General features: G+C 32.3%; 1 protein-coding gene across 1 annotated transcript; it reads left to right on the top strand.

Annotated features, from left to right (window-relative positions):
• The first annotated feature begins 4,785 nt into the window (after positions 1-4,785).
• Positions 4,786-11,226, top strand: LOC129306953 (probable methyltransferase PMT7). Its single transcript, XM_054947779.1, has 8 exons — positions 4,786-5,381; positions 6,069-6,483; positions 7,022-7,311; positions 8,339-8,722; positions 9,231-9,477; positions 9,577-9,715; positions 10,836-11,005; positions 11,137-11,226. The coding sequence occupies exons 1-7, from the start codon at positions 5,207-5,209 to the stop codon at positions 10,992-10,994; spliced, it is 1,809 nt and encodes a 602-aa protein (XP_054803754.1). The 5' UTR covers positions 4,786-5,206; the 3' UTR covers positions 10,995-11,005; positions 11,137-11,226.
• The last annotated feature ends 2,553 nt before the right edge of the window (positions 11,227-13,779 follow it).

Here is a 13,779-nt window from a genome sequence, read left to right as displayed (position 1 = left end):
TACCTTTTTGTTATTTCTCAGTCAGTTTCAACATCCGCGATCTCTTCCTTAGGGGCACCGGATACAAAGGGCCATAGGGGTGTGCTCTCTCCTTCATGCAATGTAAATGAATGCGAGAAAAGGAAGATAAATAGCCAAAACTTTTTAGTTGTGGCGATTTAATTATAACATTCAAATAGTTGTATGATACTATTATGACATTGCAGCAGAATGTGCTGACAATAAGGACAATGTCTTCTATGACGTCATTCAAATGGCTTCATATATAAATAAATTATAAAAAATATATATACAAGTTCTTATAACTTTTTTTAATTTTAAATTAGATTCCTATAATTTACCTTATTTTAATTAAATATTTATAATTTAATCTATTAATTTTTTTAATTCTTTAAAGTTGAAATCCTTGAATTTTTTTAAAAAATAAAATTATGAAATTTTATATATTCATTAAAAGATTATATAATTTTAAAATTAATTACATAATTATTATAATTTAAGATTTATATAATTAGGTTGTTTTGTAAATAATTTTTATACAGATGGAATTTTAATTAAAAATTAATAAATTTTTAAACAGTGTATTAAATTTTTTTTTTGTTTTGGCCAAAATTATTGAATCAAATTTTCTACAACCTGCAAAAGTGTTTTTATTTTAGGGAAGTTGATAATTTATTATTAATTTTAATCTATAGGAATTAACATATCTAATAGATTAAATTATAAAGATTTAATTAAAATAAAATAAACTATAATGACTTACAGATTAATTTTCTCGGTAAATTATTGTTTTTCTTGCTGTGATTGCAATACATGCGCGTGTTCTGTTTGTGGAGCTGGCTTCAACTTCGCTGAGGAGGTGTGAAATGTGGACTTGGAAGTTTTTTATTTTACATTTTTTAAAATAAAAAATGATATAAATTATAAAAAAATTAAATAAATCAATTCACACATATGAACAAGCCAGATTTAACGTGAATGATTTATATTTCATATTAATTTTTTTATAAATTAATTTTTCAAATATACTTCGAACAGTTCAGGCTTAATATTAAAATTTTTTATATTTTTTATAAATTAAATGTAAATCATTTATATCAAATCTAAATTTATTTAATTTGGCAAATAAATATATTAAATTTTAACATAAATAATTATAAATTGAAAGCTTTGAAAAAATAAAAAATAAAAAATTTAATCTTTTCAAATTCTGCACCCAATGGAGGAGTAGAATAGGGCTTTTCCTCAGAAGAGGGAAGCTGATTGCGTTTGTGTGTCTCGAAAGAGATTACGCTCAAAGGAATGCGTTCTCAAAGCAAGCTATTAATTAAATATGCCAGATATTTAACCAAGTAGTGTGTCACAAATCACAATAACACACATATTAAACTTCGCACATAGCGCTAATATCGCATACATTCTCTGTTTAGAGAAGTAGGAGTATATTTTTTTAAAAAAGCTTATTATTATATATTCAAGTCGATCATTCATGGCAAGTCATCACTCGCTCGAACTGGAATGAAAAATCGCGAGTCTCGCTCGCGTGTTTTTTTTTTAATCCATTTTTATATAATAAAGATGACTTGCAGAGATGAAGAAAAATTAATGAAATGTTTATAAATAATTAATACAGGGAGAAAAATTAATGAAACAAAGATAATTTTGGAAAGCTGGCATGATTATTTAAAAAAAAATCAGGACAATTGTTTTTTAACGACGTTCTTAATGAGTGAGTTCGTTAAAAATATTTTATATTGATAGGACCACGATCACAGTGGAGGGGTTTGGAACATAGAAGTAAAAATTTTATTGTCCCTTGAGAGAAACAAAACATGAGCTGCCTTTTTTTGTTGGCTTTACACATAAAACTGTCTTGGCGTTTAATTGGCACTTTCATTGAGGAGTGGGATGTCTGAGTAATGAGTGATCCTCCTTGGTTGGCTGGGATAAATCTATGAATTGGGAAAACAATTTACTCCATGGGAACAGTATCAACCAAGATATGCTAAAGAAAATTTATATCAATAAAAAATTAATTGATTTTGAATTCTTATTACAGTTTTTTAATTCTCAAATATAATTAATATTTTATATGAAATGATTAAATTGTCTTTAAAGTAAAAAAAAAAAAAAAGGCTATCCACACTATTACCAACCCTTTAAACACCTAAAAAGTTTGGTGGCCCACCAAGCCACCAAGCCCATTTAATTATATATGAAAAAAAAAAAATATGGATAGTAACACAAGCTTCTAAATCACTTATGTATTATAGCATTATGATATGCTGTTAATTTCTGAATGTCATTTGTTATTTCACTAATATTACTTATTAATTTAACATAAATAATTACAAATTAAGAGATTTGACATTTCATGCATTTTACTTGTTAAAAATCTAAATAAATTATTGTCAATTATGAATAGGTTGCTGTTAAAACCTAAATGAATACTTATTGATTAATAATTAACAAGAACAATTAAACACATCATTTCATTTATTCTAACTTGTTAAAACCTGAATAGATTATTGCTAATTTTAAATAAGTTGTTATCAAAATCTAAATAAATATTTATTGATAAGGGATTAATATTTATATAATCAAGCTCATTCTATTCATTTTTTTAACTTGTAAAAGCCCCAATGGATTGTTATTAACTTATCATGAGTTATTGTTAAGATTTGAATGAATATTTATTGATAAAGAACCAACATGTATAATTTTTCTGTCTTATCCGTTTTTCTAGATTGTTAAAGCATAAATGAATTGTTGTTAATGTTGAATGAGTTGTTGTTAAAATTCAAATGAATATTTATGAATGAAGAATTAACATGTATAATTATGCCAATTCTATCCTTTTTTTTAACTTGTTAAAACCCAAATAAATTGTTATTAATTTTAAATGAGTTATTGTTAAAATCTGAATGAATAACTATTGATAATAGACTAATATATATAATTATGTCCATTGTATCCATTTTCCTTATTTGTTAGAGCTCGAATGAATTCTTATTAATTTTCAAACACATTGTTGTGAAAACTCGAGTAGATATTTGATGTTGTGATTAAAAGCACAGAGCTAATGGAATAAATTTATAAACAATAAATCATTTGGGTTTTAACAACAATGCATTCAAAGACAGTGACAATCCATTTGAACTTTAACAAGTTAGAAAAACAAATATAATAAGCATAATTGTACAACCTAATTTTTCATCAATAAGTATTTATTCATATTTTAACATGACAATAATCCATTCGGCCTGGACAAGTTATGTTTAATTGTATAAATATTAGTCATTTATTAACAAGTATTTGTTTAAATTTTAACAACAACTTATTTGAAATTAACAACAATCTATTCAAGCATTAATATGTTAGAAAAGCTAATGTAATTGGCTTAATTATATGCGTTAGTCTTTCATTAACAAATATCCATTTAGATTTTGACAATAACTCATTCTTGATTAATAATAATACATTTTTTAACAAGCAAGATGTATGGGTTTTTGAAACTTTCAACTTGTGATTGTTCATTTCAAATTAACAAATAATATTAGTAAAATAAAAAGTGTTGTAATTAATAATACATTGTTATGTTATAATATGAAAATAGTCTAGAAGCTTAAGCTATTACTTATATATTTTTTCATATATAATTAAATTGGTTTGGCAGCCACTAAATCATCAAGCTTTTAAATAGCCAAGAAATCATAGAATCAAACATTTCTTTGGCCACCTTCATCAATTATTCTTGAATAAAAATGTCATTAGTATTGAAGCTCTAGTGATAGGCTAATAGTAAGGCTGTGGTGATTTTGACATTGACAAGGTCTCCATCAATGATGGTAATGAAGTGAGTTTATTTTATTTTAAATTTTAAAGACAATTCGATCATTTTACGTAAAAAATTAATTTCATCCAAGGGCTAATAAACTGTAATAAAAATTTAAATTTTATTAATTTTTAATTGATATAAATTTTTTTCCAATAATAGATTGAATTTGGAAGATAGGTAAATAAACGGCAACTCAAGAGACTGGAATGATTGTTTCATTCCCCAATCCTATCTTAGTTTGACCCATCTTTGGCGTCGTGACACAATCTACTTCCTCTTATACAAAATGTAAATTGTTTTTTTTAAATTACATGCTAATAAACTCTTTATTTTCATAAAAAATATATCATTTTTTCTTTTTATTCCTAGTATCAATTATCAAAATACTTTATGATAGGTAAGAGATATATTTATACAAATATTTAAGTTAATGAATGCAAAGGGTGGATGGAATGATTTTTTTTATGTACTAGATTATTTATTTATATTTTAAATTAAAATTAATTAAAAAAATACTTATAGTTTGGGAGTAAGTCGGTGATTATTTCATAAAAAGTGTTCAAATTTATAATACAGATGCCAAAATTATATGATTTGGAAATTATTTTCTTAATTTTGTTAAGAGGGTGCTAAAAAAGTACAATCAATACGGTTTTTGGCTTTTCAACCCACTCTTTTTGTGCTATGTATAGGACATTTTTAACATATTTTATTGAAATTAAAAAAATTTAAAATTTATTAATTTTAATAATTTTTTAATTTTACTCTCATTAAATATATATTTTAATAATATATTTTTTTTTAATATTTAATAAAAGTTAAATAAAAAAATTTATAATGAAAATATAATGAAATGATTTATTAATAATAAAAAAAAACCTTTCCGGACTCGAGAGAGCACTAGTTAAACAGTATGATTTATTGTCGGCAGCTCGGCGCCAAGATGACGAACAAGAATCATTCATGATTACCATCACATAAAACTGAGAGGCAAGCAAGTTTCATGGAGAACATTGTAAATGATGGACGTAGCTTGATGGGGATGCCCACTTGCATCTCACGTGCCAACTGTCTACCGACGGCGATTTTCAGAAAATTGGCGATTTAAGGAAAGAACCGAAAGAAAGGCGGAATAAAAAAAAAAAAAAAAGCAAATGGCAGCGATCTGGAGGGTGGAGTTTTGAAGGCTGAAGCAGAGTTATTCTGCAAGCATTTATAGTTTCTTCTTTCTTCTTTCTCTTTCCCTCCCATCTGAAGCTCGAGGTCTCATTTCTGCCTTAGCATTCAGGTTGCCATTGGCGTTTCTCGATCATCCTGAAAGAAACCCAGGAGAGGCTCCAAGGTCGCTGGAGGAAAGAAGGATACATAATGGATAGGTTAGCGCTGGGTTTGGCGTTTGATTCCAAATCTGGGCAGTTAATCATGGTTGCTTTGCTGCTGCTGATTGTTTCCTTTTATGCGGGCTATTTTTTCGGCCAAAATGGCTCCGTTCATGTTCCTCAGCATCCCTCCAGTTCTTCATCTATTCCTCCTTCCCCTCTCGGTAATCTCTTGACTTAAACTAGAGTTTCCATGTCTCACTAAACTTCAAATTCGTATATTTTTTCCGGTGATTTGTCATACTTTTATGTTTTTGGAGCTACGCTGTGGGGTTCACATAATTTTCACTGTCATTTTCTAAAATTTTCATATTTATTAGGACTCTAAGCTAATTATCAGTCAAATAGAGCCATTAGCCATTAACTTATCTAATTGGACTACGTTACTATTGTTCCGACTACTTTCTATCTGTAGGAAAACTGTTTGTGTCCTATCTTGGGCGAGCTCAGAGTAGTGCTGACTCATGTGAAGTTGATTAGAATTGAATTTGAAGCCTTCTTTCAAGACCGTAGCATGCAGAACGCTTCTGTTTTAAGTTATCTGCCATCAAGTGCTTATATCATGTATTTAGTATAGAAGTATAGTTGGAGTGGGATTGCATACCAGCCATCCATGTCATTGAATATTTTTTATCTGTAGAAATGCATAGAAGTGACTGCTCACGCTGATTTCACCACTATCGCATACATGCCAACTATTACGCCCTATGGGTACCTCAGTGGTAGTTTATGTGTTAAGTTTTGTTATTTAGAGCACAATGATATCATGCAATTCGTTAATTGTTGTTGTTTGCTATTTAGAGCACAGCTTGCTTTGCAGTTTGTGTTAAAAATGTTATGGAATCTTGCAGGCACTTCCAGGTTTAGCAACAAAGTTGCTCTGACTTACCGCAAAACACCCCTACTGATTTCAAACACCGGGATGGATGTATGCCCATTGACGTTTAATGAGTATATTCCTTGCCACGATGCATCGTATGTGGCAACGTTGCTCCCAAAACTTGATCTCTCAAGAAGAGAAGAACTGGATAGGCACTGTCCTCCGCTTGAAAAGCGCTTATTTTGCTTGATTCCACCACCAAAGGATTATAAAATGCCTATTAGATGGCCTATCAGCAGGGATTATGTTTGGCGAAGTAATATAAATCATGCACATCTTGCAGAAGTCAAGGGAGGGCAAAATTGGGTGCACGAGAAGGATCAGCTCTGGTGGTTTCCAGGTGGTGGTACCCATTTCAAACATGGGGCCCCTGAGTACATCCAAAGGTAGCTGCAATTAAGATCACCCCCTTTCCTTTTTCTCCCTCTGATGGCAATTGTTTCCTGGGTTGATTGTGGAAGTAGTTTCTTGATTAGGGATTAATCGTTGTGGTATTTTTATTTCTAGATACTTGGCAATTATTGTGGTGATATTTCTTTCTAGAATAGGGTAAGTTGCTTCCAGGAACTATTATTTTATTCTAAATTCATGAGATAGATATAGTGCACTGTCATGAGAGCATAGGCGTCTCTATGAAACCTGCTTAGACTGTACATTTGAGCATTAATGTTCTTTCCGCCCCTCCCTCAAACACAAACACACACCAGGATAAAAAGACTATATTGTTTCCATATAATGGCATTATATGTGCAAGTTATTTAATGGTTATCAAACATGCTATTACCTGTTTTATTTTCTCAAGTTTTCTCGCTTCAAATGTTACTCTGATTCTTGTGGCCTTCTATCTCTTCAATCTAATAATCTAGAGGATGTAGTAGTTTGCATGGTTGAATAGTTTGTAATTTAATGGTTTCACAATTGCAGATTAGGAAACATGACAACAAACGAGACTGGTGACCTGCGTTCTGCAGGGGTAGTTCAAGTTCTTGATGTTGGTTGTGGCGTGGCCAGTTTTGGAGCTTATCTTCTTCCCTTGGATATACAAACAATGTCCTTTGCACCCAAGGATGGTCATGAGAATCAGATTCAATTCGCCTTAGAGCGAGGTATTGGTGCAATGATTGCTGCCTTGGCCACAAAGCAACTACCGTATCCTTCTAGCTCGTTTGAAATAGTTCACTGTTCACGGTGTCGTGTAGACTGGCATGAGAATGGTAACAAACTTTCTTTAACTTATTTACATGTTGCATTGAATCATACTTTGGGATTGGCAGATGCTTTCTTGTTGATTCATTGTTTCATTTAGCATTTGAATGCCATCTGCATCCATTGGTTGGCATTCTTTATATCTGGCAGACCAACGGAAAAGTGACAATTTATCCATTCACATTTTGCTTAAACGTTTTTGTTTTTGGATTTTCCGTAATACATTTGTATAAATTTGCTCGAGGTTTATGATGTAAAACTAACCCATGAAACCTGGGAGCAGTGCATTTTACTCTTTGCCAAGTTAGTCTTTGTGCATATTGTTAAAATTGAATTTAATTGTTATACTTCATATGTTTTCTTGCATATGTTGTTGTTGATGTAGATTTCTATTTTGTTTGTGGGCTTATGTTTCTAAGTTACTAGAAAGTATCCATTGAAGATTTTTGGCATTCTAACTTATGTGCATTCTATGTTGTGTAAACTGCCAGTTTCTTCATACTTGCCTCGTTGAAGAAGAATAACTCCTTTTTAAGGTTTTGAAAAAGCTGTGCATTCAATAATTCACCTTTAAGAATATTTTGAGCTAAAGAAAGTGAAAGAATTCTAAAATAATGTATTTATATGTGGTGAGTAGCAGTTAAAATGGAATTCTGCTCCATTAAGTCATCAATTTAGTATGTATAATTCAAATTGTTGAGTCCAGTTATGCAAACGTCTTCAGATTATCTGTATTATTACTATAATAGAACTAATAGTAAACGGTGCAACTCATTCTTGTCAAAAGGCTGGTAATGTGAACATTATTGGGATTCAAGGCTAGCCTAACTGGACCCAGTCTTGGTTCTGCTATTAATTTAATCTGGATAATTGTAGTACAATGCATACTTTTCAAAGGCTGTTACATGCAATAGTTGGGTTAGCCTAGCTTCATTGGACCACTGATGCAAAACGGGGTGAAAATTCTGGGGATTCATCATTAATCTCGTATTCCATTACTCGCTCGCTTGTTTTATTGTTTGTTTAATTCTACAGATGGGATTTTGCTGAAAGAGGTGAATCGTCTTCTTCGTTCGAATGGATTTTTTGTCTATTCGGCTCCACCTGCTTATCGAAAAGATAAAGATTTTCCTGCTGTTTGGGATAAATTAGTGAATCTGACAACAGCTATGTGTTGGAGACTCATTTCTCGGAAAGTTCAGACAGCGATATGGATTAAAAAAGATAGTCAGTCGTGCCTCCTCCACAATGCAAGACAAAGTCTTATAAATGTCTGTGATGTGATTGATAATTCTAAGCCTTCATGGAATATCCCTCTAAGAAATTGTGTAGATGTTCAGAATTCTGATACAGACTCTTACAAGCTTCCTCCAAGACCTGAGCGTCTTTCAGTGTTTTCTGAGAGTCTCAGCAAGTTAGGTCTGCCCATTCTCTTTTATGAGTGCAAGAAGCTAGGTTATGCTTTTCTATATGGACACGTGCACTGTACAGATACACACGTGAAGAATCTTGCTTTCAAAAGGTTAAGGTTTAATGATGGACCTGCTTTTAATATTAACTTACAATTAATCAAAGACTTAATCTTCAGGATTAACATTACGAATGCTTTGAATATTTTGTCCAAATAAAGTCTTATCTTAAATCTAAAAGAAGTTTGTATCCAAGTACTTTCCCCAAATTGCATTCATGGTTATGTTCTCATAGGATTATGGTTGATATCTTTGATCAATATGGAGAAGAATTCGCTGTTCTCTTGCATGCATCTAATGGGGATAAGTGGGTTTGCAAATATTAGACAATCAAAACGATGGTGTTGGGCTGTTCTTTGTAAGATTATAAAACATTGTTGCTGGTATACGTGTGAATTTGATGCATTTAAAAGTGTCCTTCAATATAATGAGTTGAACCTGGAACTTCTTAACAACAGGTATAAACCGAGATGAATTTACATCAGACACCCAGTTCTGGCAAGATCAGATTCATCATTATTGGAGAATGATGAATATCAGGGAGACAGATATACGCAACGTGATGGATATGAATGCCTTTTGTGGTGGATTTGCTGCAGCGTTAAATAACTTTCCTGTTTGGGTAATGAATGTAGTTCCCGCAAGCATGAAGAACACCTTGTCTGGAATTTATGACCGAGGACTGATTGGAACTTTCCATGATTGGTAAGATTTGACTGCTGATATTGTAAATATCTTTGGTGATATCTGTAAGTACAACTATTATTAGTTAGCAAGCAGATAATACATATATCTTTTAATTAGGTGTGAAGCATTCTCAAGTTATCCTCGGTCATATGATTTGTTGCACGCCAACTATCTCTTCTCGCATTACAAATACCAGGGGGAAGGTTGCTTGCTTGTGGATATCATGCTAGAAATGGATCGTCTTATACGGCCACTGGTAATCACCTTTCTTAAAGTTGTTATTACAATGGTCTATATATGATATCAAAATAGGAGCCTGAGGAGCAGATGGAATATGATTTTGTCATATCTAATATAAATGCATATATACATGTGCAAATGTGTTTCTATGCCTGCTCGAGTGCATTGAGTTCAGTCTGGCCTTTAATTAAACTTGTAAATACAATTAAAATCAAAGTTGAGGGGGTAATAGTGGTTATGCGCAGGAAACTACTTGATATTGCCTTCACATTACAACATTCTTAAATGTTTGATGTCGTATTGTTAGTTGAAGAAACTGATTATGTAGCTTGGACGAATCAGAATGTTAGAATAATATTGGCTTTTATATTGTGATCTCTTCAAATGTGTAATGACGACAGGGATTTATTGAAAGAGTTAGCAAGAAGAGGAAAAGATAAGCTTGATAATCTCTTGACAATCTATAATGATATTCTATTTTAATTGAAAGCAACAAAAGCAGAATAGATGCATGTCATATATTTAAGACACTGACGGGTCATGTATTACAAAAGAAAAATTACTATTTGGACGTCTGCTAATTTGCTGACCGAAAAATAATGTTGAGAACTTTTTGACAGGCAGACCCATGCCAATCCGTACCTGTTCTTTATGTTTTTATCCCATTCCCAGGATACATTTTTTAAGCATTCTAGGAACACAGAAGGTGAAGGCAAACCAAAGAAAATCTGGTTATGAACTCAATAGGCTCTTTCAGTAATGAACTGATGAAATTTGTTCTGTTCTCAATAGGCTCTGTTCAATATGGAGGTACATGGAATTTGCTGTCACAGGCTTGGGAAAATTGATTCTGAACACTTTTTTTTCCTTGTTAAAAAGTTCTCACTAAATTGCAGGGGTCTAGTTATTAGGATAGATTAGGCGTATGGCTGTCCAGAATCTAACCATGCAAAAATTACAAGGTTAAACAAAAGTAGCATTACTCTCCTGGATCCTGAACTATTGGTGGTTGACGCTGATTTGATTCACTTTGCAGAACTCCTTGGTTGTTGAAAAATGCTTTTAATGCTGCACTCTTGCTACTTATCTGTTATGCTGTGCTTACTAACTGATGAATCCATAACATAAATGTGCAGGGATTTGTCATCATTAGGGATGAGGAGCATATTTTGTCCCGCATCAAAGATATTGCCCCTCACTTTATGTGGGATGTGGAGTCACAAATTCTGGAAAACAAAGAAAAGAAGATGGAAACCGTGTTATTTTGTAGAAAAAGGTTCTGGGCAATCGTCTAATCTCTAATGTGGTATGACCTTGTAGGTTTTTTTTTTTAAAAAAAAAGAAAGAAAAGAAAAGAAAAGAAATACCCACGGCTAATTTGTAATCTTCAAGTTCTTTTGTATCTGCTTTGTTCATTGGTGATCATATTCTGTGTAGAGGGAAATCAACAAGTGCGCGACTTCCCAGTTTAAGTGCAATGCACTGGCAGATGAGGAATAAGATTACTTGATTCCCTTTTTTCTATCACCGTTGCTTTCTACTATTCTGCCTTTATTGTGCTTCTCAGTGCCCCAACTAAAACTTGACATACATTCATAAGTACACACATTTTTCAGATTATTTTTTAGTATAATTTTTTGAAACAAAAAAAAAATTGAAATTCCATTAACTTTATCTTAAAATATAATAAATTTCTACCTCTACCTCTAGCTCCTTATAAGAAAAAAATAATTTTTAATAATTTTTTTAGCATTTAACAAAGGTAGAAAGACAATTATTAATATAAAAAATAGTAAAGTGTCTTATAAATAAAATCAAAATTAATCTTTTCCCAACATTATAGATGAGATTAGAGAAATATATATATATATATATATTATATGCTAAATGTCATTTCTCTCTACAATTTAGAGGAAAGATATTAATAACTTCAAAGTTCGTTGAAAGTTATACCCTTTTTTCTGGTATTTTAAATTATCAAAATGAAATAAAAGTGTATGTGCAGTCTGATAAAAGAATAATTACTTTATTTACATATTAAAACAGTGTAACTCCTTTGTTTTCATATTAAAGATAAAATGAGATGAGCAATGACTTGACGCCCAAATGCTCACCATAATTGTTGAAAAAGATGTATACTTAGTGTTCGACCGGGTGTTAAACAAAATTGTCTCTAATATTAACAGGATACTTGTATTTGAATGTGTGGTGAACAATTTTTTTTGCCAAAAAAAAGCCTCGTTTGTCGTGGGAAAAAATGGCCTCCTTTCCATGTATAGGGCTCATCTTATTCTTATTTTATCCTGTTATATTTTATATGTTTTATATACGGTTGTAGCTTAAATAAGATTGTCTTTAAAAGAAAAACATAATAAAAAAATGAAAAAGCCTCTTTCTCTCGCTAAAAAGTAAAAAGAAGGCCTCATTCCCATATATAGGGGCTCACCTGCTCTCATTTCATTCTTTCAGACTTCAAGAAAGGCCCAAGTTGGCTGATGCCACAGATAATCGTACTGAAAATTCCCGTCCTACTTTCAGCATTTTATGCTAAAGCCTAGTCTTTCTCACATCTGTTTTCTTTTACTCGCACGACTACAAATTGTAGGCCGAGCATCTTTCCGTGTTGGTTGCCATTTGTTGAGAACGTGGACGGTGACAAGGATTCCCTCACGCTCTCAATTCTTCTTTTCTACTTTCTAACGCTTTCACTTGACAGTGATACGATCAAGCTTCGGGTAGAGACAGACGTGAGCTTGATTTATTTATTTGTGACGAACGACAAACATAAGCTTGATGGCTATATTTGGATGAGGGATAAAAAAGACTTGAATACAGTTTGGCAGTGTTAACTCTGGTCTTTTCCCTAACATGACGATAGCATGCATCAGAAGAACCTATAAGTTTATTAAGATAGGTGAAGCCTCCCCCGTAGTACTGCTGCAGGAGAGAACGAAAGTGACTGACGAAGAGAAAGTGCACGCGATCACTTCTCTATTATTTTTTTCGTTATTATGTAATAGACTCAGTTTTCATTGGAATGGAAAGAATGTCAATTCGTCTTATCTTCTCATTTGTACGAGGCACTCTTTTTTCTGTCCGGAATCTGGATTAGAGCGGAAGAAAAGTGGAGGGTAATAAGGTAAATGAAGACAGCAGGAAGAGTATTGGACTGTGGCTAAGGAGGTGATATATTATGGTCCATTAAAACGAAGCTGATATGACAAGACGGCCCCACACTTGTCCCCCAGCATCCTTCATCTTATCTGCCATTGTTGCTTCATTTAATTGTTTCAGAGGGTCGATGCAAAAGCTCTGCTTCTTCCATGCATTCTTCTGCCTTTACTCTCCTTCCTCACCTTCAAACCCTTTGAGGTTTCACTGTTCCCCAATCACCGTCTTTGTGTCAGCGCTTTACAGTCATGAGAACGATGTGGTTCCCTTCTCCTTTTGCTGCTCTTTTATGTGAGCTAAAGCACATTTTCATGCATGGCCACACAATGAACTTCGTGTATTATAAGTAGTGGGGACTTAATCGTTTATATATACTGATGAGTAGTTATGAACATATGAATACATAATATACTCATCCAAGTGCCAATAATAAGGAGCCCAGGACCCTCAGCTGATTTGGACACATTTTTATGTCATCAATGGAAAACCCTTTCCACTCCAGTTACTTCTTTTCATACTAGTACTTGAAAACAAACATATGTATTCCCACCTCTAAATATTGATTAAATTAATTTTTTTAACTTCCCTGACAAATAAAGCTCAAGTCTAATCCAACTTCTTTTGAGATATGTATAAAAGCCTTGTGCTTTGTAGAAGGACTCAAAAAAGAAAAGAAAATCTGCATAATTGCAAAGGGAAAATTCAGAGCGTGAAAATTACTTTGGAGTAGGGCCATTGGTTGGGTTTTGTCAGGTCGAGAGGTAAGCTATACCATTGAATTCATTTCGACGGACGAAAATAATGATCCGCGAGTTGACATGACACAACTTCGCTCATTCGTTTCACCGTGTATGAATGATAAGTGATAAATATTGATTAGGATTTTATCTGCTTATTTTCCTAACCTAG

This window comes from Prosopis cineraria, unplaced genomic scaffold (assembly GCF_029017545.1).
Source record: "Prosopis cineraria cultivar Desert tree isolate PC_DT_omini unplaced genomic scaffold, ASM2901754v1 PC3, whole genome shotgun sequence".
NCBI lineage: Eukaryota > Viridiplantae > Streptophyta > Magnoliopsida > Fabales > Fabaceae > Prosopis > Prosopis cineraria.
This window is presented reverse-complemented; position numbering and strand designations above follow the sequence as displayed.